At 42.3% G+C, this 24,636-nt stretch overlaps 1 protein-coding gene across 1 annotated transcript in view; it reads left to right on the top strand.

Moving 5' to 3' along the window:
• fbxl17 (F-box and leucine-rich repeat protein 17) overlaps positions 1–24,636 on the top strand; it is a 210,483-nt gene that overhangs the window by 65,684 nt on the left and 120,163 nt on the right. The window contains exons 7-8 of the mRNA XM_054610745.1: positions 2,741–2,848; positions 14,427–14,557. Coding sequence (XP_054466720.1) covers positions 2,741–2,848; positions 14,427–14,557 — 239 coding nt within the window. The remainder of the gene's footprint in view (positions 1–2,740; positions 2,849–14,426; positions 14,558–24,636) is intronic.

Below are 24,636 nucleotides of genomic sequence, written 5' to 3'. Positions count from 1 at the left end.
ATCTCTAGTTTCAAGTCTTGTTCATTACAGGATGATGTTCATTTAGTTAAATATGGTCCCATTTAGAGTCAAATAGACCATAAAGCAGGAAATACTTCAGGGCATTGCTACCTTGTGATTGACAGGTTGCTACGATGGCGTTGTCCGGTCTTGGAGTTGTAACCCTTTAACAGTGTGTTAACAGTTTCTTGAAAGTCAATCGTAACATTTTGGTAGCCTTATTCAGCGTTTAATACAAAATGACATAGAGTGGATGGTACAACTATTCATTTACAGACCTCGTTCTCTAACACCTTGTTCATCGCTAAATTACACCTCAAAACGTATTACCACTGCCTCCCACTGTGACTGGAAGGGCCTTTGCAGTCACATTCCTTTATGAACCATTTTGTACTTTACAAGTACTTTGTCTTCTTTCTGATAAGGTGAGAAACATACCTTTGAGCTTCACCAGAGTTATAGGAGGTGTTTTACCCAGATAAGCCATGCTGCATGTGACTTGGTGAAAGATGAATGGACACCTTGTTCTTTCTTTTTGTGACTTCTCTTTCCCCTGGCTGTCTCTCTGGGTTTTCCATCTTCCTCTGCCTGGACTCGGTAACCTTTAAGGTAAACCTGAAGGGGGAAGGAAGCCAGTGAGACGGGGAGGAAAAGAGAGGGAGAGATTGAGGTGTATGAACAAGTATAGTAATCAGTACGGAGCAAGGCTTACAAATAGTAGTGTAATCAGTGTTACTAGGTAGGGCGCCAAATGGATCCATAAGCACACCAGACTAACGCTGAACAGAGGTGAGGCAGGGAGAATGGCTTTGTGTTCTTGGCTGTCAGGTCACAGTGTGACATCCACTAGCAGTGTGCATCAAAATCATTCAAACATTTCAACCCAAGGCTAAAGTATAGCGCAACGTTACAGAGGTGCACTCATCACCTGTTACCAAAACGTATATGGAAAATCATATAAATTGTAAAGGTATGCTCTACAGTGTAATGAATTATCATGTCAACATGCAGTAAAGATACTCAGGAGAAACACTGGTTGATGAACTGTTTGTAAACCTTCCTGCATCATGACTAATAATTCAGTCATACTTTAAAGGATCCCCCTTTTGCATCAGAAACAAAGCTTTTCCCATCCTTTTCCCTACAAGTCCGCCAACAGACACGCAATTGCAAATTCAACATATTGAGTTTCCTTTAGCTCTACAGAAGTGGTATTGTATTTTGTTTGTCTTTTGTCCAGTAATCAACTCGACTCACTTTTGGTTTCAGGCCCTTTTCTCTATGCCGTGTTTCCACTGAAGATAGTACCCCTCAGTGTAGGCAGGATTCTCAGCTGATGGGCTTAGCATCGCCACTGGATCCATTCATCAACAGCCAAACACGTCTGTACTGCGTCAATTTAGCTAGTGTCCAGCAGAGTGTAAGGCGCAGTTTTGTTGACTGCCATTTTTTTAAAAGCTGTGTCGGGTAAATAAAACATTGTGGTCTCTGTTGACAGAACAACTGCTATGTTAAACTGCCGCCATGTTGCGCTAGTGACGATTCTCTCTGACCAATCAGTAGTCTGCAGTGATTTAACCTTCTAGTATGGGCTCAGCTCGCCTGAGACATTGACAGAGCTGGTATTAAAAAAAGCACCACATCCTATCCACAACTTTTTTTTATGGAAACAAGAAAATAACCGTTCTAATATTTAATGAACTGAACAGAACTGAACAGAACTGGACTACTTGGTTGAAAAGAGGCTTATGTGTTGGAGAAAACAACAGGTTATGCCCAAATAGTCTTTGATTCATTTGAATTATGTTAATGGTACATAGATATTGTAACTTACATTATGCCTCCTTTGCCTCCTCCTCAAGCTCTAGTCGTCTAAATGCTTGTTCTGAATTTCCCTCCATTCAGTATTTTGTATTAAACATCAAAGTTCAGGCATTCTTTGAATTACCTTTCAAAACATGTCAGAATTAGATTTCAGCCCAAGTGCACTCTGACAGACTGTTTTCAAATGTGTTTAAGTTTATAAGGAGTTGTTTGCATATTCATCCGTCGCTACTTCATGTGCATGTATTCAAATAATGGTTTTTGTGAATTTCATAAAGAAACTTTGAAGACTTTGACAAGTATGCCTTGAAAAAGTGATATTTTTTGTTCTCTAGAGTTCTTTGATGTTTGTTCTTCTTCATTTTCCCGATTAATCACAGCTTACAGTCAATTCTCTCTGTTCTGTCTCTCTTCTTCTCATCTTGTCTGTGATTGATGAAGAGTTTGAGGAAGCACAAAGGAAGCCTTCGGAGAGGAACAACAATCTCCTACATATTGTTACCATGTTGAGTGTGAAGAGTGTGTGTGTGGGGGGGGTAAAGTAGCTATCGATACCCCGTATTGATGTCTACTGTGGAAGCTGCTGGAAATGTTCTGCTTCCCTATTGATCTCTGATCCATTATGAGCTGTTAGTAGACGGCTGGGTGAAGGATGGCCAGCGGTCCATCCATCATAGGCCGACGCCCACGCCTCTCTTTTAGCTGTTTTCTCCGGTATCCTTCTGCAAAATGGCAAATTAATATCAGACGTCTTTCTTCACCTTGTATCCCATATGTAGATCCCGAAACCCCCCCCCAAAAAAACATGAACCTCTAGAAAAATAACAGTCACAACTATTTCAACTATGACGATAAAGAAGTTTCTTACCTCGGCAACCACTTTAAACTGTCTTCCCTCTGCTTTTCTATTGTCCAGGTCACTGATCGGTCTGTGCGAGCCGTTGCAGAGCATTGTCCTGAGCTGCAGTTCGTCGGCTTCATGGGATGCCCGGTGACCTCACAGGGGGTCATCCATCTTACCGCGGTAAGTATCACACACTCATGTTGTTCCCTGGACACTCATTTGTGACCCATTATAAGAACTCAAGTTAAACGCTTAAATGCGTAAAAAAATGCGTATAAATTGAATTACGGCAGCTCCTCAAGCACGGATTAAAAGAAGTCTACACTTTCACTTTTTTGAAAGTAATCACTTTTATCAGTAAATGTCAACTGAAGTTCTATAGCGTGACTACCATTTTAGTCTGATCCTGTTACCGCGGGCCAGCGCTCCACGTTTGCCGCCGGCCGCGCAGCATCTCCAGGGGGGGAAATTAACTTTTGGAGAGTAAACTCAGGGCCTCGCTGTGTGTTTTATCTCAGACTCAGTTTTGAAGTTATTTGGTGTTAACTTTAAAATCTCATGAAAGCCTAATGAGATGAATCCTAATAATACGCTGCTGTTCCGACTACACCCCGCTGTTTGGATATTACCATGCTAATGAGCAGGGCTCCACGGTTTTAAGTTGTTCCGTGCCATATAAACATGGACACACATGCACTCACCCGGTGATTGCTTGGATTGAATTCACCAAGTAAGCACAGCACCGCACTCCTCTTCTCATTTATTTCCCAACTTAACATCTGTGTGGAACGTGTGTGGGCACCTGTGTGTGACTGTGCATGGTATGTCCGAAACCCGTGTGTGCTTGTGTAATACAATTCGATTTGTGTTTGATGAACTCTTGGTGTACACGCAAGTGTGAACGTACCCTTGTGGGCTGCGCGCATCCATTCCTCCTCAAATGCAATTACAGTTGTGTTAATAGGACTGAGACACCCGGTGCCCCGCTGCATTATTAGATTAAACAGCAGATTAATTTGTGCTCATGGGTTTGGCCCCCTATCATCTCTGCAGCCTCCACTGACCTTGGCCAGTGTGTTGTAGACAGACAGTAATGAAGCCAGCCAGTCATAACAGCATTAGCATACCTGGAGGTGGACGCATACACATCGGTCCACACGCACAGTCTAGCACAGCTCATTATTATTTATTACAGTATTAACCAAGGTGAAGTTTTAGGAGTTCAGATGAGCAAGTCAATAAATCTGATCATATTTATACATATATTTTAAAATGGCCATTTTGATTAATCTGAAAAATAACTTTGTTTATGTTTTGCTTTGCTTTAAAAAAAAAAAAAATGGAATTAATTTACCAAGATGAGATGCCAGAGATGCATACAGAACTATATTTTCCATCTTGTCCAACTTGATACAACAAAAACGCTCTAGAAATGACACTACTACACACACATACATACCAATTGTGCATTTGTATAACCCTCCAATGAAATCAAATACAACTTTTCTGCCATAAAGTCTACTTTTATTATGCTTAAAATGTTAAAGGGACAGTTTACCCCAAAATCAAACATATATATGTTACCTCTAACCTGTAGGGCCATTTATCAATCTAGATTGTTTTGGTGCGAGTTGCTTAGTTTTGGAGACATTGGCATTAGATATGTCTGCCTCGGTTTATTGTGCTCAAAGTGCCAAAAATACTTTTGAAAAAGTACTCAAATACTCAACAGCAATGTCCCTTTCTGGTTATCATCAGTCGGATACTCAAGATAATCCACAGACCTTGATGCTTAGTGCCATAAGGTCCCATTATACTGTAGAGAAGTTAGACATCTCCACGGCCGATATCTCCAAAACTAGGCGACTCGCATCAAAACAATGTAGATTGATAAATGGCACTACACAGAGGAAAAAGAACAAACAATAGAATTTTTTGATTTTGGGCTAAACTGTCCTTTTATATTTTAGTTGACACTGTCATAGAGGTGTTAATTAAATTGTACTGTTGAGCCTTGAGTTTAGTAGTGTAGCACAACACAAACCATATCTATGACCTGAATAATAAATATAGGATTGAATTTACATGTAAACTGAACATTGTGAACTTCATGAAGATGGATGTTACAACAGAGCTGCAGTATTAAATTGCATTCGATTGTGCAGGTGCACCTAATAAAATGGCCACTGAGTGTATCTTTAATACCTCCTCATTGAGCAATGGACAACTAAAGAAACTGCACTACAGAAATGCCAAAGATAGTTTAAGCACCATTACATAGTTTGAGTTTCCATTTCAGTAAATACCCTGTTTCACCCTTTGACCCACCCAGAATCTTACACCTTACACCTGTAACAGCACCCAACAGTGATGTCACAGTGTACCGACTCGCCTTGTGGTACACTTCTACATCACTGCAGCAAGGCGAGAAGTTAAACCACTGGAGGTCAGCAAAGGCAAGATATAGGTTACTCTTTAAAGGATAAAAAAGGTTTATGTAATTAAATACTATAGAGCAATACATCGTTACTGGATTTTCTAACTCTCAAATCAGTCACAAAAATCAGTCGGACTACACCTCAATATAAAGATCTTTGACTGAGTAAATATCTTCAGAAATGTTTCTAACATACGTAGGTTTTGATAATACTTTATGAATCGTGATGAGGCAGAAGTGTTTCGTGGATGATGCCTTAACCACATTCGTTTTGTCTGCACAGATTGATCTCTTTTTTTTGTTTCTGTCATCTCAGCCCCCATTTCCGAGTCCCTCTCTGTATCCGTGCCCTCTCTCTCCGTCCCTCTATAATCTCTGACAGTAATTATCTCGTTTAGCAGTTGATTCCTCCTCTCATTCGCTCCCACTTGGTCCCATCCTGTGTCGATTGAAAATCATATTCTCGCTTTTAGAATCGTTGCATTTCTGATGACTCCGTGGACCTGCATGCGATTCCAGGACCGCAGCGCTCCTCTCTTGTTCGATTATCACACACTCCCTCCCACTTCGTTTCTTCCTCGATTGCTCTTTCTCTCTCTCTCTCTCTCTCTCTCTCTCTCTCTCTCTCTCTCTGATAATCTTCCCAACCTCCCCACTTTCTATTCAGCTACCACCAGGAAAAAAAGGGAAGAAAATCCATTACTTTTATTAACTTCTCTCATATGACACACTCATTTCAGATTGATATTTTTTTTTAATACTGACTTCTCACAAATTAGTGTATGAGGAAATCAATTGAAATCGTATTTTCTTAATCAAGTGAGCCGATGGTTGGAATAGGCCACCCGTGGCGCTGAGTTCGATGCAGATGGTCTGTGGAGTGGCTGTAACGCTGCAGCATGTACGCTCCTCTAATGGTTTTCCAGTGTTTTCAGCCCTACGTGCGAGCTGTGCGGCTCATCTGTGATGTGCAACACCGTTCGATATTTGTAGCCAGGCGGCGTTTGATAAATCATCGTCTCGTTAGCGACTAAAAGGGAACAATCAGGATTTCTGCTGGCTGAAAGAGTAAAGCCTGCTTAGCAAAAAACAAGCTGTCCTTACTGGTTGGAAATCAAACATTACAGACGTCATCAATTAAGTCAAAACAAAAACATTTATGAATTTAAAGAGCAAACATGTGTATGATGAGTTATGTTGCCTTACCACTGTGTTTCTTATTAACGGTTGGTGTGGAGATTGAGGCTCAAAGCTGGCTGTGAGCTTTTTGACATTAATAATAGTTCTATTGATGAGGCCTCTCACATCCCAAGGCTGCGTCGTGGATACAAACCATCTCGAGGTGGAGGCTCTGTGGGTGTCCCAGAGCTCTCGGTGGTTCCTCGCTCTCCCTCAGCAGCTAATGTGAGAACTTTATATGTGTTTTATTGTGGTTTTATTGTGTTTTTAGTCACTCTATTTATTCAGTTTTTTCCACTGAAAGCGCAATAGATGTGCGTATCTTTGAGGGAATGTGTGCAGATAACATACTGTATTTTCTTTGCTCTCCCTTTACTTCTCAGGCAGCCTCGGCCACACCGTCAGACTCATTATCCATCTCTTTGAACGGTGCCGTTACCTGTTCACGTCTACTTTTCCGTTCAGTCTCTTTCTGCCTTAGGTCATTGTCACTCTGTATTTCTCTCTTTTACTCTACTGGTTCCTGTGTTTCTGTCTGTTTCTTTCTCTCTCTCTCTCTCTCTCTCTCTCTCTCTCTCTCACACACACACACACACACATAGACGCTCTCCCACCGTCCTTCCATCTTCCCGTCAAGCGGGCGCTCTTTTCTTCTGGTAGTGATTAAGTCCAAGGTCGGCTCTATCAGAGAGCCAGTGTTTGAGAGCAGCTCTGGGTGCCAGAGAGCCTTCATTCCCCGAGCCTTAGATGTCCCACTGATGGCTTCCCTTTGCCTGTCATGCCTACCCACAATGCCCCTCCTCATACATCAGCCTATCGCTGCCCTGTGGGCCTCAAAATGCCTTTTTGTATGTGTATGTGAGTGTGTGTGTGTGTGTGAAAGTTCCCACCCTCGGGAGAGAGAGAGAGAGCGCGAGGAGGCCAACGACATAACAAATGGAGAGACTGTTGAAGAATGTGTCAGAGATGAAACGAGGTATATTTGGAGGCTGTAATAGCTGTGTGTTGTCTCTCTGATGTGCAGAACTTGGATGTTTCTGGTCTTAATTTATGGTCTTGTAGATTAATTCGCCCGTGCCGCTCCAGTGCTTTTGTTGTTCTTCCCCCAGAAAGAGAGAAAAAAAAAAAGTTGGGCCCTTTTGATAAATGCTCTCCAAATTTGACAGAATTGGACCACGGGCGATACCTCATTCTCTCTGTGTGTTTATGAGCAAATAAAACAGTCTGGGTTTTGACAGGGAAGCTATTTAATTTCATAACCAGAATCATATGTTCGATCCATCCCGGTGGCTGAGTGGAGCGGCGTGTACTTGCAACATCCTGAGTTCAAATTTGAGAAATATAATAATTTCCTTTTTTCCCCCCATATTGGGGGCCAAATTGCCATGACCACATGACCAAAGCTTTAGAAATAGGTTTTAAAGTGGTGTAACACATAAAAAAGGGTGAAGATACAGGTCTTCCCCCACTGTCACCTTCACACCTTCCACTCCACCGCTCCCACCCCATGCAGGATGAGTGGTGTCTGGCTTTGCTGTAGTCTGCCGGCCCCTTATCTCCCCCCTCTGACTGGAGCACAGAAAATACATAATCACAGTGCCCTGTGTCAAACTGATAACCCCCAACACAAACCAAGGAAGTACGTGTGTGTGTGTGAGTGTGTGTGTGTTTACGTCTACGTGTACCTTTTTTCTTATGTACAAATGTGTGTGTGATTGTCTACTTACACATGTGTGTTGTGTCTCAGGGGGTGGTGGAGAGGATAAAGGGGAAATGAAGGAGCGGAGGGGATTTGGAGGAAGAAAGGTAATGGGGTTGTGGGGGTCGCAGAATGAGTCGAAATCGTAATAATAATTTTCTTCACCGCTGTATGGAGGAGATTGGGGGATTTATGAATTTAATGAGCAGAGAAGGGCCTAAGGATGATGTGTGTCTTTTGCAAAAGTAATTTAGGAATAATTCATTTGGCTCTGAGACATTTAACCCAGAGACAGACAGAGATAGAGAGATTTTTTGACCTCTGGAGGAGGAGGAATGGGGGGGACGTATCATGTCTCATTATTGGCCCAACTAGTGTCACTGTACTGTGACTGTCATCCAGTGCTGTAGCACTAACTCGCACTTGTGTATTTCTATGTGTGCGTGTGTGTGTGTGTGCGTGCCTATGTGGTCATTTGGCTTAGAGCGCCGAAGAGAAACCAACGCTCTCTATCTCCTCGAGCCTTTCCTCGCCGCTGAGTTTGTTATCAACACCAACACATGCAGGATTAGAGACTGTAAGGGAGAAAGAGAGCGAGAGAGATGGAGGAGGGAGGGAGGAGAGGGGGGGAAATAAGTGATAGACAGTAGATGGGCACAAGACAGATAAAGAGAGAAGTTAACCACATGTACACACACACACACACGCACACACACACACACACACACACACACACACACACACACACACACACACACACACACACACATAGGGATCAGCTCACCGGTCCGTGACTGATGCAGACAATGTATTTGTGATACCAGACCCGTGGCCTTTCCAGCTTTTGCCTCAGTCCTTTTTCAAATATTCATATCAATCTGTCTGCTGTCTGCACAGGCCTCTATGTATTTATATGTCTGTATGTTTTCTTTTTTCTGAGTGTGTGTCTGGAGGGAGGGGGGAGGTGGGTGGCGTGTGATTTAGGCCTGCCGCAGAGGGATTGTCTCGACACAGCTTTCTCCTGTCTGACTGAACTGTCTGGGATGCTCTGATACGGAAGGAGAAAAAAAAAAGCAAAACAAAACAAGAAAACAAAGCGTATATGCATGAGTGCACACTCGTATTCACCTAGTGACACTGCTGCCATTTGTCCCACCTTTCTCCCTCCCTCCCTTCCTTCCTCCCTCGCCTCACCCCGCCTCACCCCGTCTCACGCGGTCTCCAACACATGCGGACAGCCGAGCAAAATGTGTCGGGGCCCACAATGCCACCTCCACAACACCCTAGGTGACTTCTCGCTCGGGGACTTTGAATGTCGAATCAAAGTGACTGTCCAAACTTCCACCTGCATTGTTATGAGGATTTCAACTTGTGTCTACTCATCTCTGCCGGCCTGAGAACGGAGAGTTTCCACAGTTACGCCTGTTAGTTTCACTGAAAAGCTACTTTTTCCCCCTCTTTTTCACAGATTTATTTTTTATTATTTAAATTTTTTTTGGTGGATCCACATGCATTTCCCACATTAGGACATATATTGTTCATTGACTAAACTCAAACACTAAATCTCCAAGCGGTTATAAATCCACTACAGCAATGAAACAGCAGCTCATATTTTCCAAACCCCAACATCTTGGCTATTTATGACTGAAACAACGCTAGCTCTGTCCGAGCTTTTTAAATGTCATCTAGCTGCTCGTGGCCCGGGACGCTGAGGTTTATGGACAGCAACAGCCGTGAACTCCTGCTGCTTTATGCCGGCGTTCAAAACCATGACATCATATCCTTTGCATGGGGTCCGCCAGGCCTCCACTTCCTGTCTGGCATCATGATGCTTGACGTTGTGTAAATAAATTAAGTAAGAGCACAGGTAGTTATAGCTCTGTAGTCAGAGGTATACACACACACACACACACACACACACACACACACACACACACACACACACACACACACACACACACACACACACACACACACACACACACACACACACACACACACTCACCCACTGTGTGCCAGACTCTGACATACACTAATGTAATAAAGTGTCAAATCAACCTTTTCAAATATTGAACTCCAGCCCATGCTTGGCTGGAGGATAGCGTGCCTTTGAAACAGCCCGTTATTTTTCTTTCATTTAAAGTGGCGTTTTGAGTTTGACCTCTGACTCAGGCTCTTTTTTTCCCGTAGGAGAGAGGTTTCCTCTGGTCATGTGGACTGAATTAAAACAACCTCTTTAACACAGAAATGTGGCGAGGTCTGTTTGCACATCCAGCCCTGGTACAATCTGAAGTGATTGCTTCTCTCTTATCTTTGCATAAAGGTGGGATGTGTTCTGTCTGTGAACTAAGATTCATATCCAAATTTTATGATTCTGTGAAATTAATTCATTTCCTGCTCTCTATATATTAATACATTTTTTGGCACAATTGAACAATTGAATTAAACACAGATTTTTAAGACATTTTCAAAATAGATTTTAGTACAGATGAATTGAGTCAGTCATGGTTTTAAAGTTAACTGATTTCATTTTTCATGATGAACTTCACTACCTAGGAAATACTTATTTTTTTATACTTATTTGATTGGCCATTGGTATTATTGATTATTTTATTTAGCTTGTTGTGCGTGTTTTAGTTAGTAGTAGAGGAAGCATTGAGATAATTTGCTTAAATGAAAGCAGTAATACAAAAAATTGATAGCAATTAAGTAAAAGTCCAGTATCCAAAATTCTGCTTTAGTAAAAGCAAAATTTGGGCAAAATGACCCAAAACTTTTTATCATATTGTCCATTCATATCTCTATAACAATATATATAACAATATAGTGTGTTCTCTGGTAATTCAGTGAATAAATAATCGATATGAAATAAATGCATTGCACAGTGTTGTATACTCTTGTTTAAATTAAATACTCGACAAATGAAAAGTACTTAGTAATTTCTGATTTAAATGAGAACCTGTGCATAGTATTTTTAGATTTTAGTATGAGTTATTATTCGCTTGTGAATATCAATATATACAATGTTATTTTGTATCATAATATCTCGATATATGATTTCATCACGATACGATACCATAGAAAAACTAAATTGCATCATTGTCATATTGAATTAGCACCTAAAGTACTTTAACAAGTATAAGCAACAATTTTTTCTGAAAATATCAAAAGCAAAGAGTGCAATAGTATTCAAATACAAGATTATTATTATTATTATTATTATTATTATTATTATTATTATTATTATAATTAATGCATTTAAATGTAAGCAGTTAAATGTAAGCAAAAAAAAAAAGATCTGGTCAAGGTACTTCTAAATATTCTCTTATGACTATATATATATATGTATATTTATATTTTTATGAACCAGTCATATATTTTTCAATAAAATCTAAATTTAAAAGTGATAATATTTAAATGAATGTAGTAGAGTAAAAAGTTAAATATTTCTGTCTGACATGTTGTGGAGTTGAGGTATACATGAGCATTAAATGGAAAAAACTCAACTCCAAGGAAAATATTTATGAATTGGAATATTCATATAATCAGCGTTCAGTTCTGCGTCTTGCACTAGCGTTCGCAGGGCGGGGGACGACACGCTGGCCTCAGAGCAGCTGGATTCTGCAGGTGTTTTTTTATGAACAGCATGAATAATTATCCAGGTGTAGCTGCCAACTCAGAGGAGACGGGACCAACTCTGCCTGGTTACAGACCGCAGCCAACGAGAAGAAAAACCTGCCGAACCCCTCACCAAATCCCCCGCTCTCTCTGCTGTTGCGCTTTTTCCTCTCTCACTTGCTCCCTTCACTCTTTCACATTTTTTTCCCTCTGTCTCCGTCTCTCTTTTTCCCCTCTCTGTGCTGCTTTTGCACTCCCTTCTCCCCCAATTTCTCTCCATTTATTTTTCTTTCTCTTCCGCGTCTGTTTATACTCGTTTCACGGAAAAGAAGCTGCATCATGAGTGGAAATGATTAAATAAGATTGGAAGCATTAAAACCCTTCACCTATGAGTCAAATTATGATAATCTGTCAACTATGAGAAAACAAACACTGGCACTGCGGCCCGTCACATTCTGGAGGTGTGACTAATTACTGAGAGCTTGTCTTTTTGTGTGACTTTTCATTTTGGAATTGGAGGGGTATTTTTCTTTGGGCAGATGTCTGCTAAACTGTGGGATTTATTTTCTCTTCGGTGTTTTTATTTCCACGGATTGGATTAACAAAGTTACAGTCTCAGCCGTGACTCTGCCTCTTCCCTTTCATGCAGACATCTGCTAAGTGTTCATATTTTTTTTATTTTCAACCTAGCTACACCGTCAGCCAATGAAAACTCACACTGGTTGGCCTGGTTTCTCATTGGTTATCCACATCAATGGGACGGTTTCTATTGGTTGTAGTAGAAATTCTACTACAGCAGACCTAAGCATTTTTGAGGATTTGGAGAACAAATACTACTTTTGATGTCGGGGCTTTAAAAATGTACTCCAGGCTCAATAACCATAAATATTGAATGCAAATGATAGTGTGTGTGTGTGTGTGTGTGTGTGTGTGTGTGTGTGTGTGTGTGTGGGTGTGGGTGTGTATGTGTGTTTTGACAGCGTGACGCGAGTGGATGTCAGTGGTAGTGGTCACTTAGCCCACATCCAGGTTTGATTTTTGCAGTGCTTTTGTTGTGAAAACAATAACAACACACACACACACACACACACACACACACACACACACACACACACACACACACACACACACACACACAGATCAGCCTAATTCTGCATGAATAATTAATCACTTCGATCTGAGACTGGCCACAGGGGCAAATGACGGTTTGTGTGTGGTTGTGTGTCTGTAAACGTGGGTTTCCGTGCACGTGTGTGTGCGTCTGCTTGTGCACGTTCGTGTCTATGTTAATTCACACAGTTGAGGGTGTTTTTCCCTGTTCATTAAATACCATTGTTCATCATGTCAGTTCAGCTGTCCCTTTCGATCACTGCTGCATTCTTGACCGTCTTTGCACGCGTGAGCTGTTTTAATGTTTATTTCATTAGTATATGTAAGTCGTGTCTTCAGAGTCTGGGTGACGGATTTGCCACAAACCAAATCTGTTTCATGTTTATTTTATACCTACGCAGAACTTTTATCGCAAGAGGTGTGGATCCAAGTCGAGGAGTACATATAAACACAGACAAAAGAGCAGCCGGACAGAAGTCAAGGGTTTGAAAGCCTTTCTATTTTTTCTTTTTACAATCTTAGCGCAGTGCAGCATCACACACTCACCGCTGTTTGTTTGCAGTCGTGTGTGTTTTGACTCTCGGTACGTGGGAACATGGAGGAGTGTTTGCATGTGTGCTTACTTACACCCAGTGAGCCCCGGCCCTTATCCGTTCCCCCCATGTGTCTCCATGCTGGTAGGTATATGTCACGCCTATGGAGCCGACAACAGTGCTCAGTGATCTTAACACCAACTGTAAGCTTGTTTTCTCTTTAGCCTTGGCCCTGACATTTACCTCCCTGTCTCCCTATGCGGCCGGCCGGAATATCATACCTCTATTATCTCGCATCCCCTGTGTGTGTGTGTGTGTGTGTGTGTGTGTGTGTGTGTGTGTGTGTGTGTGTGTGTGTGTGTGTGTGTGTGTGTGTGTGTGTGTGTGTGTGTGTGTGTGTGTGTGTGTGTGTGTGTGTGTGTGTGTGTGTGTGTCAGCGTGACAGCGTGACAGCGTAAATGTGTGCATGCACCTATGCCTTAAATAGTTCTGAGCATGTATCAGAGAAAACACACCTGCGCTGCGACTTGAAAAGCCACAGGAGTGGGTGAGTGTGGGTTTCTAAGAGTGCGTCAGGAAGTGGAGATTTTTCACTTGAGGATTAATCTAAACCCCCCTCTTATAAAGTATTCAGATCGGAAAGAGGGATTATTGGAAGTTGGAGAGATGAAAGGAAGAGGGGAAAGTGAATGCTCATATTGGCTCATAACCCCTCACACCAGGCGTGCAGGCACCGAATGATGAACAGTAACAGCGAGACATTTTCCACCATTTATCTGCCTTGTTAGGTTTCATTCTGCCACTTTCCTTGCGGATACATCAAAATCTTCCATTTATTTCAGCAGACGTGTACACCATACATGCCTTCACCAAATACTACTCTTCCTGTAGCTTTCTTTTTTTTATTGTCACGTGTTTATGTAAAAGAGCTGAAATAAAATAGCTTTTCTGAGCACACATGTCTGATCTGTAAATCGCTTCTTATGTGTTCTCCTTACAAAACAAAATGGTGAAATATACATTTTATATTATTTTGGTTTCTTGATGGGGCCGCCTAGTTTTGCATTAAATCTACACAAAAACGATTGTAATTAATACACTGAAAAAAAAAGAAGCTGACATCATTTTTGACTGCAAAAAGGGACGACAGATTCAAACCCGTTTGTGTTTTGCCTCTTGTAGCTGCGGAACCTGAATGTCCTGGACCTGCGGCACATCTCGGAGCTCAACAATGAGACGGTGATGGAGGTGGTGAGGAAATGTCGCAACCTCAGCTCCCTCAACCTCTGCCTCAACTGGAGCATCAACGACAGGTACGTCAAGTCAAGTATTGCCTAGTGGTAAAGACCAGTACTGTAGAGTGCATCTGGTAGCAGCCATCGGCTTAGCCTCCTCCTTAGTAAGTATAAACAAGGCAATAACAAAAAAAAACATACAGTTAGTATAAGATCAAATTGGTATAATCAAACAGTGGTATCATGATAAATCCAGACACTTATGTGTTTGCCAATACCTAAAGTGAATCAGGTATCAGGTAAAGTGGGGGCCCTAATGGCTCTTTAGGGTCTAAGTTGGCAAATAAATCTTTCATCGATTTAGTCATGTTTTTATCATCTTTTCATGGGGAGCTGTTATTGATTAATAAGCAGTAATAGTTGCTTCTCTGGTATCACAATAATATGCACAAATGTGCCTTTGCCTTTTAATAAGCATGGGATTATGAGAAACTTCTGGGTCACTCCTTTTACGGCAACCAGTGGAGCTTTCCACCACGAGCAGCCCCATGAAGTAATGATTATGTGAGTCTGTGTAATGCACATCAGTTGATGACATGAGACACATTCCTGCTGATGGTTTCCAGCTATTTGGCTGATGAACAGTCGGCGGCGGTAACACCCCAAGAAACATGCCAATGAAGGCAGGGGAGAAGTAGACTGCTATCTGATCTAAACGTGGATGTAAACAATGGAGGCCTCAAAATATTATAGATATTGCAAACGGGTCACGAGGAAGGAAATGCATTCAGCATTGTTAGGCCTCAAGGAGGAATGTTTTGGTGAGAAACAGAGAGTATAAACTCCACAGGGCCCCTTTAATCTGCAGAGGGACAATGGAGAAACTGTTTGAACGATTTCTCAATTAAATCAACTTGTTTATTAGTCGATAAAGGATTTCAACAGCTCTACACACAAACCACACTCACGGAAACACTCACAAAAACCTTTAGAGCTGAACCATATTTGAGATGATTATGTTCAAGCTGGTTCGAAACATCTGCCTCTTAGCTCTAGATGTTTCAGTAATGACATTTACAGAAGAACACAAGAATTATAACCACAAGTTGAAAAGACCAACACTGTTCTTTCGTTTCCTCCTTTCTTTTCACACGGGAGACAACTTGCACAGAATACGACGGGGAGAGTAAAGCATCTCCTCTTTTATTTATTATCTTGTGTTTTATTCATACCTTTCTATTTAATCTATTGATTTACAGCGAAGGCTGTGGCTTCTCTGCCGACTGTACTCCCACTCTTGGCTTAAGAGTGTGAGCACAATATTGAATTTACCATGGTGCATAGCAACAAAGGATGCATGTGTGTGTGTGCGCTCGTGTGAAATTATTCCCACGTTATTGAGTTAGCCGCAGACAGGCGATGGGAAGGTTACGGTAATACCTTACCTCCTACTGCCTCGTTCCAATCACACCAAGAAAATCCACAGAGTTTGGTGAAATCCTCACAGGAGCACATGGTGTTATCAACTTCTTCCCTTTATCGCACTCATGCACATACAGCACACACACGCACGTGCACACTCACAGCCTCGATTGATTCAAGGCTGCATTGATTCCATAATGATATTTGCTGCATTGGTTTAGGGGCTGAAGGTTTGTGTGTGTCAGGATCCCTTGTGGGAATATTGGAATTTAGAATGTCGTGTGTGTCAGGATCCCTTGTGGGAATATTGGAATTTAGAATGTCGTGTGTGTGTGTGTGTGTGTGTGTGTGTGTGTGTGTGTGTGTGTGTGTGTGTGTGTGTGTGTGTGTGTGTGTGTGTGTGTGTGTGTGTGTGTGTGTGTGTGTGTGTGTGTGTGTGTGTGTGTGTGTGTGTGTGGCAGCCTGTGTGGGAGATAAAGGTACATGAGGATGTTGTGTGTGCGTAGCAGCACACAGTATGTTGCTGGCTGAGGTGGTCGTCCTACATGCTTGCTGCTCTGCTCAACCTCCCTTCTCCCCCCAGAGGAGGAGTTTGAAAAATCCAGCAGAAGTAAATGCTGGGCCATTTTCTTTTTGCCCTGCCTCCTGGACCTGCAGACCTATGTGTGTGTGTCTGTGAGTGTGTGTTTTTGTTTGTTTGTGTGTATTATGTACATGCTGTCTGCTGTTCAAGGACTCGGAGCAAACAAATAAAAGCCACCAGTCATAAGCCGCTTTATCGTCACACTTTACAGTCACACAGCTCGGAGCGGACAGGAGGAAGAGGGGCCGGAAGCTGGCTTGGTGGTCGAGCGGGGCATTTAAAGAGTCAATGCAACCAAACTGATTAAAAGAACATCAAGCACCAGAAGGTCCATGTTGATGATGGGGAATATACAGAGCCTGGTTTGAAGAGGGGATATTTCAAGACCTATTCAGGTGACAGAGGAAGGTTATGGCTAAAGCTTGAAGCAGTATGAAGTGTTGTGATGGTATCAGGGCTCTCATCTATTGTTTATCACGATCCTCAGGAGACAGGAGCAGTCTCAGACAAACTTACAGTTTGTGTTCATTTTTCACAAAACCTAGGAATTTATTGTTCATCACGTAGATAATTCCCCAAGCTATAGTGCTGAGAACATGAAGACTAAATGCTTCAGTTATATAAAAGGTTGTAGTTTAGCTTTTTTCTGTCCGTTCGCCTCCCTTTAATGTTCAATGTAACTGTCAATATTAATAATAACAATAATATCAGTAACATCAATAATAATAATTGTAGATTCTGTTAAACAGAGGTATTTTTCGGTTTCAGTGTTGTTGTTTCTAGCTCTTTTTTGCATATTTTGTTCGGTACTGTAATAATTTGACAATAATTAGGACTGTGATTGATACTAATTGCTTAAATCTAAATAATAGTTTTTAACTTACAAAAACACACCCAACAATACAAACATGCACACAAACTCCAGCAGGTTGTCTGAGGAGTGTGACAATTGCTGTTTAAATTCAATCGATGACAGTTTTCTGGTAAAGACAGACTGTCCGTGTATATCTGCAGAGAGGCTGAAACGGTTTATTTGGCTCAAGGTTCAAAGATGTAAAGGTCATCTGGGTCACTGCTCTTGGAGAAGTCAGCATACACACACACACACACACACACACACACACACACACACACACACACACACACACACACACACACACACACACACACACACACACACACACACATACACTTGTTGTCACAGTGAGGACCAGAATGACTCAACCCTCCCTCACATTAGCTGTCCGAGGGCACAGCTGGGTCAGCTTTGGTGTGCGTGTATCAAACTGATGACAGTGTGCTGTGAACAGGTAAACAGGCAGAGGAAATGACCCCTTATTTCCAGGATCAATTTGTCCCCCTACAAGGGGCAATTGGAGAGATGGAGCTCGGTAGGCGGTAAAGCGCTTCAGTCATTATTTTCGTCCCTTCTCCTCTCTTTTTCGGTCTTCTCTTCTCTCATCTGTAAGGAAAATAAAAAAGAATAACAACCGTGTCCTCTGGCTCCCCTTATCTCTCCCAGTAATGGCCGAAAAACGGCGTCTCAGTGTAAGAAAGGGAGAAATGATGACCAAATATGGACTTCCCATTGTCGATGCCCGACAGGCAGATTGTGACAGTAGGACGCCTATTTTTTTTGTTCACCGCCATTTCTCGGGGAGACGAGATGTGATGTGCTGCAGGTGGCCGCTGTTGTTGGCCCTGTTATTTCTCCGTATCCTCATCCGGCGATGATAGCAGACGAATGTGGGATAGTGTTTTTCAAATGTCAGCGCGTTTGAAAACGGGGAGTGAGTCATGATCAAAGTGGAACGGCTGAGCAAATGGCGCCGCTCACTTTTTTTCAGAAGCAGGTTGAGAACACAGTGTCAAAGTTAAATGGTTTTCTTTCATATTTTTTCTTTTTCATCTAACAGAAAACTCCGGGGAGCTTTTGTGTTGGGTGCATGTAGTACTTGTGATTTCTGAGATCATTGTGTGTTTGTTTTTTGTTGTATGTGTAAGGATTATTTTATACCTAGAGACCTGTTTTCCCCAGCAGAGACTGTAGATTTTGTAGTGTAACTTATTTCTATAATTAGTTTTGTTTTTCTGCCAGAAATAAGGAGATTAAATATGTATTTTATGTGAATGTCTACATTTTGTTTTACGTGTGAATGTGTTGCAATATAAGTTTGCGGTGAAGCCCCCTCATGGGTTTTGGTCAAAGCAAAGAGTCAGCGTCTTACTCTGCTAACATTAACCCTGCTGCTGGACAGGCATCTAGTGTTGACATGAAGATTTATGTGTGTGTTTGTGTACAAGCTCTGGTCAGTTGGCCTGAATTCTTTGTTGAAAGCAGATGCATGGAGCAAATGAGTCATTTCTTTTTATGAGATCGGTATTGTTGGAAGTTGGGCATTTCCCAAAAGCCCTGGCGTTCTTTCCTCCCTCTCTCTCTTTCTCTCTTTCTTCATCTCTCAGTCTTTCCGACAGCTTAATTTAAACAGGGGTTCGATATTCATCCCTTTCTCCTTCTTTGTTGTTTTTCCTTCTGGGCTAACATTCCCTGCATATCTCCATCACTTCTGAGCATCACAAATCACAGCCCAAATTGGCTGTTCTACATTTTTTTTTGTCCCCTCTTGCGCAAAAAATCGGACTCGATGAGGGATGACCGGGGGCCCACTCTGACTTTCAGGAGCTTATGAAGCGGGAAATAATTGGAGAAGTATTCTCCCAGAAACGCACCTTCTCCTAACAGTGTAAGTCGTGTGGATTTGGAGGCGTTTGCAGTGGAGGCTCACTCCAAGGCTGTTGCAGCCAGCTGGCAGATCCCACGACGTCTGGAGAAGTGTTAATCCCTCCCCCCAAAAATCGAATGAGTCCATGACACATCAGTATGATCAACGACGTGTCAAATGACAGTTGGTTGCTCTACTTTGCTTTGCCACAGTGGAGGTGACCAGCGCCTGTATTTGTCAAAGAGCTGAGAGTTGCACGAAATAACAATTTAAACAGTGAACCTATAGTGTAAAAAACGAACAAAGAAAAGACTCTGGAACGTTAACAGAGCGCTCTGCTTCTACTTACAGCAAAGTCAAGGTGATGCCCTTTAAGATGATCGTGAAGGTAACGCCAATCAGGCGAAAGGATTTAACCCAGACCCATTGTTGATTCTGTTGAAAAAGCCTTCAATCTCCTTACTGAGATGTTATTCCGTAAAGCCTATACAGAAATAACACATTGAACTCATTCAATGTGTTATTTCTTTTTACTTCTGTGAAATCTGTCATGCTTCCAGCTGTTTAAATAGGGATGGAATTATAATAAACTGGCTGAAATATAAACAGGTGATTCTCTGAGCAATGCAGTAATAGACAAGCTGGCAGGTAATTGGCTAAATATTGTAAAATAAAACCTTTTTCGGTTTCATAACTCCTATCACAAAATGCTACAAAGTATAACGTTCAAACAAGGTATTACATGGGTATACTCATGTATGAAGGATTCTTACTACAGTCTGGATATGAAACTATAACATTAAATATACATTTAATGCATTAATATAATAGCTATTATATGCAAATGGATGCTCGCCAGCGCCCTCTACGCTCTGAAGAACGAAGAGCATTTATGTACAATGAAATATGATAGAAAGCTTTATAAATCATACACTTTTACCTTTCATATGTCATCTGTCAGTTTGATAAATGTGGGCCTTGGTTTGAGAGGAACTTATTTTCTTTCCCTGCTTTTAACCTACTTACACTTTTGACATAAATATGTACCACAGTCAGCTCAACAGTCTTACTACTAGAAAAAAGTAAAAGGACACATTTTCCAACTGACCTAAGAAGCTGCTGAGTAAAGCTATAAAGGTTCCTCTCCGTGAGAGAAAGCAGGAGACTGTGGGGAGGTGAGAAAAACCCCTCAGGTCAGGCTATCTATTGTATAACCGGGCAGCACATATGTTTCCCCTAGCAAACTATTTTTAGGTGCCCCCCCCTGTCTTTTTTTTTTCCTTTTGGTTTTCTTGGATGTTTTTTAAATGCCATGGAAAATGTCAGCGGAGCCCGAACCAGCGACCGACAGACATTTGTCCTCGTCTTGTCTCTCTGTATTTGAGGAGAGGTGCTGAGGGGGCCTTCCCCTGTCCTCGCCTCGTCTCCTTCTCTGCTTTTGTATTTTCTCAGGATCTTCAATTTACTGTTAAGCGACCACTACTGAGAATTTCATGCTTCTTTTAGTTTGGGTTAAAAACCCAAACGCTTCTTTTTATTTACTCAGGCCTGCGTTGTTGGAGCAGATTGGCTGTCAGCGGAGATTACAGTCCTGCTTAGCAGAGTGAATACACAAGGAGGGCCAGTGTTGCCCTGTTGTCAGACATGATGGCGAGAAAAGGTGCAGGGAAAACCAACGAGGTGTAGTGGAGGCAGAGTGATTAGGTATGGCAGATGCTCACGTGTGCATGTTTGCAGGCTTTCCCTTCATTTCTCTCTCACGTTACGTCGGGCCGCTTATTCTCTTTGCTTCTGTCTCTTTTTCACACTTCATCTCTCCTCCAGTTGTCTCTCTGTGTGTCTTCCTCTGTCTCTCTCTCCTACCTTCTTTTCTTTCTTCCTCTCTCTCTCTATCTCTCTCTCTCTCTCTCTCACACACTCTCTCTCTCTCCCTCTGTCACACACACCCAAACACTGAGGTGATTATTTCTGGCAGGTTGGGTGTGAAAGTGCGCTATGATAAACATGCTGCCGTGGTTATTAATTTTGAGTAATGGCAGCGTCAGACTCCAGCGCCTTGATAAGTATCGGAGACGGAGGAACATTTGCGGTGCGGCGCAGAGACACAATGAAGGCGAGCAGCTGGAGCTTATGGGCTTCAACAGTGCGAGAGCTGCTGTTGTACTCGGGCGCGGATCCAAGGCCAGCGGCATCCCGCACCTCCCCGTGCACGCCAAACCTTACATAACTAAATAAGTAGAATATGTCATTAATTCAGTTTAGAGGAGCTTGAGCCTGACCTCTTCAGAAGAAGTTATGAGATATGATACAGTCATACAGTGTCAGTGAAAGCTACACAGCTGCTGAGTTTAAAGGGGTTCAAACAATCTCTGACTCTAATCACCCTCTTTCATCGACTTTTAGCACCAACAGTTTATGGTGGCTTGTAATGTTACCAAAAAATCTAATCTGATTTCCACATGAGAGACTACTAAGGCCTGGTGAGGAGGCACCGCTTCACAGTTTGCTTTAGAATGAAGTATTTCTTTTTCTGCCAGCCTAAAATGACTTTTTAGCTACATTGTATGCTGATAAATAGCATACATTTGGGGGATTTTGTAAGCCGCATAAATGTGAAACACCACTTTTGAATGCCAGATAACAGTATCACACTAAAAAAAAAGTATCTCTCAGCAGCGTTTAAATTTCCTTGTGGAACGTCCAAATGTAATCATTACAGGGGAAACCCTGCATCTCACAGCTGTGGAGCCACATTAGAAACTGACCTTCGGCTGCTATTATCTCACAGAATGAGCATGACACTGACATTTAGCTGAAATCAATGTTAACGAAATTGTTGACCCTTTGACATCAACATGATTGGTCCCACTTTGACCAAATATGTTTTTTCCGGTAATTCATCCCCCCCTTTATGTGGGTTTTCCCTCCTTTCTGTCGGACTGGGAGAATGTTTTATTACATTAGCCTGTTACCAGACCTGGAGATCAGAGAACAAGCCAACGGAGAACATGATTTAAAAACATGGCATTTGATTTACGCGGCGAAGCAAAATGTATGTGGAGCAGTTTGATCGTCTTCCAAAAGGTCTCTGCTTAGAGCGATCTCCTCTCATTTGATTTTCACTCTGATCTTATTTTACGTCTTTGTTTTGAGAGGTGATCTCATCTTTAAGCTTTTATCCAATTCCCTCTTTCTTGTTTTTTTTTTCATATTAATTTCACTCTGAAGGTACATTTTCCGCTGAGTGAAATATATATTTAGTGCCGAAAAATGTGTGTAGGGTTATTTTATGTTTTGATTTATCCGTTTCATCTGTTCTTCTGGTATGTCAGAAAGGAAATTCCTTGCCTGCTCCAACACAATCATTATTTTTTTTTTTTTTATAGAAGACTTTATAAAGGTACAGTCAGTCCTGCAAATGAACGTTTTGATCTACCACCCAAAAACATCAGTGCATATCTTTCTGTATTTATATTATTAAGTCTCTGTGTGGGACTCTGGTCCAGGGAGCCTCGCTGGTTCTCCCTCCCAGAGAGAGAAGCCTGTACGGCGGGGAGCCTTGCATTCACTCTACACCTGGATGTGTGGCTCCCGTGATTTGAGTCACTCAGAATCAGCGTGTCAACCGAGCAGGCAGGTAATGCGATCACCCAGAAATGATCTCCTGAAGTGCTCCGCTGGCCGGGAACCAAAGCAGTGGACATGGGTGCTCCATGTTCCCCTCGCTTCAGTCTTTTCACCGAACCCACCGAGCATTCAAATTACCTCCAGAACTGTAAATTCTTTCCTTTCATTAGATGGCATACCTCTTCTGAACGTCCGTTTTACAACAGACATTAATTGTCCTTCCAGCAAGCGCTCTCTTAAATTGGCAGTGGCGTCAGTTTGAGTCTGACAAAGCTATGCAGAAGTGGAAAAGTTCATATTCAGTTTTTTTGGAGCAAGTGCTTTCGCGGTCAGGATTCCTGCACGTTGAGGTTGTTGTTTGTGAATATATTTGGCTTACAGGTGGTACGCAGCGGGGTAGCTGTGGCTTATTATGGTTATCCATACCGTGGGGTCAGAAAGTTGCCGGTATAATCTAAATGGTAAGGAGACCGCGGGGCTCGGCCGCCCTCGTTTCACCATGCTGGAGACCTGGCATTTGGCCTGCGTTTGAGGGCCGAAGCTGTAATTTTCTCTCCCTCTGCTCTCTGTGGCTTTTGGATGACTGGGTCAAATGAATAAAACAAAAAGGCATATTCAAAAATAATTATTTTATATGCTCATCCTTTTTTATGCCTGGTTTCTTTATCATCAATGAGCACATGTCCTCATGCCCTTGCTCCATGCCACCAGCACAATGCTCTGTTCTGTTTTTGGTATCGCTCCGCTGCTTTATTGATACCATCCTTTCCTTCCTTCCCTCGCTTCCCCTTCTTCCTTCCCTTCTCCCTCCATCTCCCCGCTCTCTCACCTCCCTACAGCGTTCCCCCCATTGCCTTTGCGTTGCACTCATTTGTGTGAACAGCCTTCTTCTCACCCACAGCACATCCGCTGCCCCGCAAATGAGAGCAGGGAGAGCAAAGGGGGGAGGGCATGACGCAGGGCCCAAGGAACGGGGTTTAATGAAGCTGGCCTAAATGAATTTACTGCTTTCCATTGAGCCCCTTCGTCCCTTGTGGCGGACCAGCACCTCAGCCATTGTGTGTGTCCCCCCCGCTACCTGTTTGTCTGACACCTCTGTAATTAGCCGCCACTATTGAGGGGAGTAATTGCGTATTAGAGCCTTGTTCTGTTAGGGGAGCCTCAAAAGTGAACATTTTTATGCAAATGCTCAGAATGAGGTGTAGATGAAGAAAATTACCCAGGGTTTTTGAGTGCTGGAGAGAACAGAGGAAGGCCAATTCCTACCAAAGAAGAAGAAAAGAAGTTGTGGGCTTCGCAGCATGCTAAGTGGGCGGAGGGGACCGCGTGTCTGCTCGCATTTGTATGGATGGATATTTGTGTGTGTATTAGTCTCCGGGGATAAACGTTTTTGCTGCGTGGCTGATTCACTATTTCAAATTGCTATTTTAAACAGTGCTCTGTGATGGGACTTGAATAATGGAGTAAATTGGAGTCATTAACTGCTATTGTTGCTCACCTGGTTTGTATTAGAAGCTCCTAGGGACAAATACTGTGCTGATTGTTATTCATTGTCTTTGTTTTCCTATGCATGTGCTTGTGTGTGTGTGTGTGTGTGTGTGTGTGTGTGTGTGTGTGTGTGTGTGTGTGTGTGTGTGTGTGTGTGTGTGTGTGTGTGTGTGTGTGTGTGTGTGTGTGTGTGTGTTTGTGTTTAGCCTCTGGAAAGCCTCTGGCGCTTGCCTGCAACTTCTGTGGTTAAGAACAGAACTGCAGACTGAGGTACCTGGATTGTGCTGCAGCAACTATTTGTAAAGTAATTACTA

This window comes from Anoplopoma fimbria, chromosome 13 (assembly GCF_027596085.1).
Source record: "Anoplopoma fimbria isolate UVic2021 breed Golden Eagle Sablefish chromosome 13, Afim_UVic_2022, whole genome shotgun sequence".
Lineage (NCBI taxonomy): Eukaryota > Metazoa > Chordata > Actinopteri > Perciformes > Anoplopomatidae > Anoplopoma > Anoplopoma fimbria.
Note: the sequence above shows the minus strand (reverse complement) of the source record. Positions and strands in the feature narration are given on the sequence as shown.